This window comes from Montipora capricornis, chromosome 9 (genome assembly GCF_036669925.1).
Source record: "Montipora capricornis isolate CH-2021 chromosome 9, ASM3666992v2, whole genome shotgun sequence".
NCBI classification, from domain to species: Eukaryota; Metazoa; Cnidaria; class Anthozoa; order Scleractinia; family Acroporidae; genus Montipora; species Montipora capricornis.
This window is the reverse complement of record NC_090891.1, coordinates 18,637,653-18,645,152: the sequence shown is the minus strand read 5'-3', so window position 1 is coordinate 18,645,152 and position 7,500 is coordinate 18,637,653. Positions and strand designations below refer to the sequence as shown.

Sequence of the window (7,500 nt, the reverse complement as noted above, 5' to 3'; positions counted from 1 at the left end):
AGAAATTGGTATGAGTGTCGTATCGTGGGCTCAAATTCATGCCCAGACCCTCACAGATCTGAAAGGAGTTTTGAGATTAAAGCATGTCTACGGTAAAATTCCTGCGGTGAACTTCAATAATATCATAAATGAAGATTGAAACTTGGAACACGTGCCATGACACTGTCAGGAATTAAGGTATTTATGGACCGGAAAAAGTAAAATAAAATTAATTTCTGTTGTCAGAACTGTTGGTTCGTGATGTCATGTCATCAATATTTGTCTGTGCAGACAGAAAATTAAGAAATATTTACGCCTTTGAAAGTACACCCTACCCACACGTAATCTGCACGTAAAAGACCGTTCATACGTTTAAAATAATTGGTAGAGAGATTTAGCATTACATGAAACGCCAACGGCAAAAGTGACCACGTGACAATGATTTGCCGGTTGCCTCTTGCCGTTTCTACGTGAAAGTAGTCATTTTTACGAGGTGCTGCTCATCAAGGAGCGCTATCCTAGTCTCAACACGCAGACTGATTCCATTCGCTGAACATTTTTACTAGTCGTGCTGTATTTTGACGAGAAGGCTCCAGGACGAGTCAAAATACAAACAACGGGTGTAAATAATCATCGATATACTACACACCAAATAAAAACATCTAATAAGCTATTTATTATCCAACTTTTTCGCACTAAATTTTTACCGAGTGAATAGGCCACTTTCAAAAATACCATAATACTCTTTGTTTGCCCTCCAAAATTTCTCTTGGTACCATTATGAGATGGAGGGCAAACAAATTATTATGTTATTTTGAAATAGCCCTTTTCACGGTTAGTTTTTCTCATTTGCGTTACAATGTAATCTAACGGGGATTCGAGGCAGTAGGCCTTTTGCAACCAACGATCACGTGGTACAAAATCCGCCATGCTGGAGTGCAAGCTCATTATTATTCCCCCACTGGGACATTAAAACAAAGAGACCTGAACCAGTCAAGCTTGACTTGCCTTTGTTTTAATGTCCCAGTGGGGGAATAATAATGAGCTTGCCCTCCAGCATGGCGGATTTTGTACCATGTGATCGTTAGTTGCAAAAGGCCTATTTTGGGTTAAAACTACAAAATAGCCCGAAATTGCCTCACATACATGCTAGATTGTATTGTAATGCAAATGGGAAAACTAACTGTGAAAAGAGCTATTGTCCCGAAAACGTGTGACAGATTTGTGCATGACAAGCGTGTGGAAACGTCGGCATCTAAACTAGACAAACCGGTTCTTTCGTGCGTTTTCTGTACAATCACTAATTGCTGGTTTTCACTCACGTGATCAACAGCCATGTTTTTCAACGAAAACAAAAGGAAGCGTTTGCATAATAATAGAGTTAAATTCCCGGAGGATTTGGTCGGGGCACCAACATGGCCGCCTTTTCTTTGTTTAGGGCACCAACATGGCGGTCGTGACGTCATGTGAAAACCGAGAATAGAGTTGGATAGTAAAACACTCTTATTCTGACTTTTCTCTCTTTTGAGAAGTTGCGCGATGTCTGTAGCTAGCAGTCCAAAAAAATAATCCAAACTGATCAAACAAGCTCTTCTTTATTTTTGGCATATGCAACGTCTAGCCTGATCTTTGCTGTTTGCCTCGAGGCAAAAGAGAGATACAAGAAATTTAGCATAATGTCAAGGGCAAACGTAAGACTAAAGTTTGCGTTTAGCCAAAAATTGAAACTTGTTTGAAGCAAGCTCATTTCTTGCGTGTTAGGAGTGTGTTATCTACAGATATTAGGAAGCTTTAGCAACGACAAGGGCAAAAAGAGCGTCGTCGTTTTAACGATTTAAAAAATGTGAATCCGCGTTATTGTAATCGCTTCGCGACCATTCCAAGCATTTCAACGTCACAAACCCTCAAGAAGGGAACTAGTATAAACGGCGCTCAAGTTAAAATGGAAATTTATTCTCAACTGAGCGCTGACGTTCTCTCTAAAACCTCAAATTTTCATATCACGTTGTTGTTTTGCTGACGACGGCAAGGAAATGGACAAAAATGAAAAAATGAAAAATGCACGTGCAGAGCATGCAAACTTATTGCTTTTGCTCACTAATATGCCTCAAATTTGTGTGCCGTTCTCGTTGCCGTCGCGGGTGTCGTTGCTATCAAGAGAAACCTGCTGTTTCCCGTTGACGGAAATGCTAAATCTCTCTCTAAGAATGGAAGAAAGTCCCGATCTGTTTATATTTTGTAAGTACCAAACAGAGCACTGATGGCGAGGGGGGAGTGAAATGAGCGCGCCGTAGACCTCAGGTTTATCAGTTGAATAGACCACTTTCGATATATTAAAATTCAGTCCTAAACAAAAGGCATCATCTCGAGGCTCTGGGGAATAAACTCATACAAATCCTTATATTTATTCCTCAGAGCCTCGAGATGATGTCTTTTGTTTAGGACTGAATTTTAATATATCGAAATTGGTCTATTACTGTTACGAGTTATCGACGTTAAAGTGGTACTATGATCAAAAAATCATTTCCTTTTTTTCTTCAGATTTTGAAAGCGTGTTCGCTTAACAACTAACTGGCAAAATTTTGAGCTTTGAGTTTTATCCAAAGGCTGTTTATTTTGAGTGTAAGTTTTGGATTTCATGGTCCGCCATTACTCACGTTCAAAACTGGCCGATTGGACCTCAGAGGGTTGGATCTAGAGAAAATGACGTCATTTACTCACTAGCTTAAAATTTCAGCGTGTAAGCGCAATTTATTACTGGGTTGCCGCAAACCCAGTCGGAATCTGTCTTTAATTTTGTCGTTTTTTTACTGGGTTGCCAAACCCAGTCGGAATCTCGGTTTCATTTCGTGGGTTTTTTTGTTATTTTCCGTGTCAGGAAAAGTCTTGCCTGTCACTCCCCTGCTAAGTGGTGTCTTTGTGCATGGAGTCTTCTATGCGTATTTTGTTAGGTTTGAGGGGGCTGGGGTAATGCGTAGCTTGCTCTGCGCAATTAACCTGTAATGGCGTCGAAAGTCATTGTAACGCGAATGGCTTTTAAGTATATCTTTAAAGAAAATATACCCACATGGAGCTCAAGAATGGAACGTCAAGACAGGCGGTGAAACATAAAGATCTGGAATCTTAAAAAAGCGACGAGTAATGGACTTTGACAGCGTGAATCTTTCGCCCGTCGAGCCGAAATCAAAATATGCTGTACTTCTAATATTTCGCCAAGGTGGTGTTACGTACAACACTGAAACCAAATGGAAATTTCTCTGGTAACTTACGGGTTCAACAAAGACAGAGAAGGAATCGAACACCACAAGTAGATCTGTGATCTCTGTTGTGTGTCTCACAGTGTTTACTGAAGTCGCATCTATTTAAAGTTTGTCTGGCAAGTAACATTCATTTTAAGACTCAACTCAGCAAAGGTAAAAACAAATTGGAAATGTGACAGTGAAAAATTATTTGAATGAAAGCTTGTTGTCTCTTTTGTGCTTTATTATTTACGGTCAAGGTTCTTTCGAAAAGGGTTTGATGTGAACTGTCAGAAATTTATTTAATTGCATATGCTTTGTGATTGTGTGTTTCGCTTGCTCGCACGCAACTGAAATAGGAAGGGTTTCTTGCCTCTTATAGCAAATATGTTGCTTGTTTCAATAAATGTTTCGCTGGAAAATATTTCTGTGAAATTTCTAGCTTTTGTAAATTTATCATGTGTAATTTTCGAGCTTAGCAAATTTGCATACATGTGTTGAAATGTGATTCGGGGAGAATTTTTGTGGTAACGCATAAGTCACGAAAATAAACAGGTCTGTTGGAAGCGTGCTTGAGTTTCAACAAAATGACCCCCAAAATCGGCAAAATATTGTGACGCTGATGAATAATAAAGTAGCTGCTATTACCAAAACGATGGAATTACCTGGTAATAAATAACCTTGTCTTGGAAAGTAAATTTTTGATTTTCCAGAAACAATGGTCACTGTGACCTCTGAGAGTGATCTTTGTGTTGAATTCAAACATTTCTTGTCAAAATTTATAACAATTGAAAGAAAAAGAAAACGAACAAAAACAAAAACCCGGTATCTTGGCATCATTTGACACAGATGCTTCACTGTTTCGCGAGTAAACATGCCGCGGTAACTTGATCACTCTGCCCGCTGAATTCGATGTGCGATTTACTCGGTGCAGCCAAAAGTACAATTACAACAAAACAACTAAAATCTCCCAAAATGTTTTTCGCTGATGGTAACTTTTTATATTCGTGGTTCAAAATTAATGTTGTTTTCACGTCGTAAATTTTCTTACCGATGGCAAAATATTTTATTCTCGATCGACCGTCCTGAAACTTCCTTCTGCTCTTCTTAAAAACTGTGTATCCATATTTATTTACTTTTACATCAATATTTGTTTTGCATAAAGCAAGCTTACAAAATCTGTATCTTGCTTGGTTCGCATTTGATAGCATTAAAATAGAATTTTCGGTCCTATGCTTCTGTTACTCAGTGGTATATTTCTTAGGTCGCCCATCCAGATACTAACCCACCGCACAGGGTTAACTTCAACTTTAAACTTTTGTTTACAAACTGTCAGGTGCTGTCAGTACACGCTTACACTTGTGGTGGAAAGAAGTTGCATGATCAACATGTCAGCCCAGAAGCCAATGTTTCTCGATTCCCTTTTATTCTGTCAACATGTCTCTCCCAGAAGACAATGTTTTTCACTTCCCATTTATTTTCTTCAATCTTTCTGGGTTCAGTACTTTGCTAGTAACCACATGTCTTCTCAGGCTATTTACCCAAGACTTCTACCATGGCACTACAATGATAGACAATACCAAAACAATATCGTGCACTATTAGAGCTACATATTACGCAAGGACAACTTGAATCTCCTGGAAGACAACACACAGCTCAGTTGACATTATGGAATAAATCGCTGTGTTACTTCACTACCACACGTAAGCAATGCGTGTCAATTTTTTTTAAAGAGGACAAGAATTTCTTCTTTCTGACAAATTCGATGTGCGATTTACTCGGTGCAGCCAAACTTGTACAATTACAACAAAACAACTAAAATCTCCCAAACTGTTTTTCGCTGATGGTAACTTTTTATATTCGTGGTCCAAAATTAATGTTGTTTTCATGTCGTAGATTTTGTTACCGATGGCAAAATATTTTATGCTCGATCGACCGTCCTGAAACTTCCTTCTGCTCTTCTTAAAAATTGTGTATCCATATTTATTTACTTTTACATCAATATTTGTTTTGCATAAAGCAAGCTAACAAAATCTGTATCTTGCTTGGTTCGCATTTGATAGCATTAAAATGGAATTCTCTGTCCTATGCTTCTGTTACTGAGTGGTATATTTCTTAGGTCGCCCATCCAGATACTAACCCTGCCGAATAGGTAATAATTTCAGCTTTCAACTTTTGTTTACAAAGCTGTCAGATGCTCTCAGTGCACGCTTACAGTTGTGGTGGAAAGAAGTTGCATGATCAACATGTCAGCCCAGAAGCCAATGTTTCTCGATTCCCTTTTATTTTCTTCAGTCTCTCTGGGTTCAGTACTTTGCTAGTAACCACATGTCTTCTAAAGGGGCTATTTATCTAAGACTTCTACCATGGCGCTACAATGATAGACAATACCAAAACAATATCGTGTACTGTTAGACCTACATATTACGCAAAGACAACTGTCAACATGTCATCCCAGAAGACAATGTTTTTCACTTCCCATTTATTTTCTTCAATCTTTCTGGGCTCAGTACTTTGCTAGTAACCACATGTCTTCTCAGGCTATTTACCCAAGACTTCTACCATGGCACTACAATGATAGACAATACCAAAACAATATCGTGCACTGTTAGAGCTACATATTACGCAAGGACAACTTGAATCTCCTGGAAGACAACACACAGCTCAGTTGACATTATGGAATAAATCGCTGTGTTACTTCACTACCACACGTAAGCAATGCGTGTCAATTTTTTTTAAAGAGGACAGGAATTTCTTCTTTCTGACAAATGATTAATTAATAGGCCGGTAGCCAGGTTTTTAACCTCAGAAAAGGAGCTGTTTCGTCGTACGAACGTGTGCGGACCTGTGAGCCAAAGGGCCTCTGCTGGTATGACTTCTGGGTGACCCCTTAAATGGTCTTAATGACCCACCAACTTGAAAAAAATTGCCTGGAACGCTGCACGTACCACAGGCAACCCAGTGTACCCTCACGGAGGGTCTAGTTATTTTTCGTTTTCGTTTTCTTTTTCTTTTTATTTTTTTCCGTGTCGGTAAAAGTCTTGCCTATCACTCCCCTGCTAAGTGGTGTCTTTGTGTATAGAGCCTTCTACGCGTATTTTCTTAGGATCGAGAGGGTAGTGGGAAATGCGTAGATTTCTCTGGTAGACACAGTAGAACGATTACCTTAACCGGCAATGGCGTCGAAAGTCATGTAACGCGAATGGCGTTTTAGTGGATCTTTGAACAAAATGTACCCATATGAAGCTAAATAATGGCTAGCGAATTGGATACTGAACAAGACAGGCGGTCGAATGTTAGAAGCGACGAGGAATGGACTTCGACAACAATCTGTCGCCCGTCGAGCCGTAATCAAAGTGAGCTGTCTTCCTAAAATTTTGGTGTGGTGTTTTGTACAACACTCAAACCAAAGGAACAGTTCTCTGGTAACTGAGTATGGGTTCAACAAAGACATCGAAGGAATCCATATAGTGGATCTGTTATCTCAGTTGTCTCGCTATTTGTCAGATTTGTATTTACCTGTTCTCAACTCTGCACAGTCTTCCGGTATAACAATTGGAAATTTCACTAATAAGTCATTGACGTGAATGGCGTTTTAGTGGATCTTTAAACAAAATATACCCTCATGGAGCTCAAGAATGGATCGTCAATTGGATGAGCAAGACAGCGCTGAAAAATAAATATCTGGATTTTAAGAGACGAGTAATGGTCTTCGACAACAATTTCATTTTTCGCCTTTGGATATCAAGTGAGCTTTGTTTCTAATATTTTACTAACTTGGTATTATATAAAACACGGAAATCAAATAGCAATTTTTTTATGGATTTAACCATAGTTACCAACTATCATTTGAAGGAACCGAACGCCTACAAGAATGCATCACAGTGTTTACTCAAGTCGCATCTTAGTTGTCTGACAATTTACATTTACCGGTATTTTGTACTCAATTCTGCAAAGGTATAAAATATTTGGAAATGTGACAGTGAAGAATTATTTGAATGAAAGTTGTTGTCGCTTTTGTGCTTCATCATTTACGGTCTGCGTTCCGAGTCGGAAAGGGTTTTGATGTGAACTGTCAAAAATGTATTCAATTGCATCTCTTGTTTGCACGCACGCAATTGAAATAGGACGGTATTTTTGCCTCTAATAGTAAATATGTTGTTTGTTTCGATTAATTTTTCGCTGGAAAAGGATTTTGCCGAGATATTTCCAGCCTTTGTGCACTTTAATATCATGTTGTGTAATTTTCGAGCTTAACAAATTTGCATACGTGTGTTGAAAT

The 7,500-nt window shown here is 38.8% G+C and overlaps 1 protein-coding gene across 2 annotated transcripts in view; it reads left to right on the top strand.

Moving 5' to 3' along the window:
- The window catches only part of LOC138016803 (gem-associated protein 5-like), a 52,766-nt gene that overhangs the window by 32,887 nt on the left and 12,379 nt on the right, over positions 1–7,500 (top strand). The window contains exon 27 of one of the 2 annotated variants that reach the window (XM_068863986.1): positions 1–177. This exon is cut by the window's left edge and continues 95 nt beyond it. In XM_068863986.1, the coding sequence (XP_068720087.1) occupies positions 1–139 (139 nt within the window). In that variant the 3' untranslated portion in view covers positions 140–177. Of the gene's footprint in view, positions 228–7,500 lie in introns of those variants that run through there. The other variant, XM_068863985.1, reaches the window with a different exon arrangement.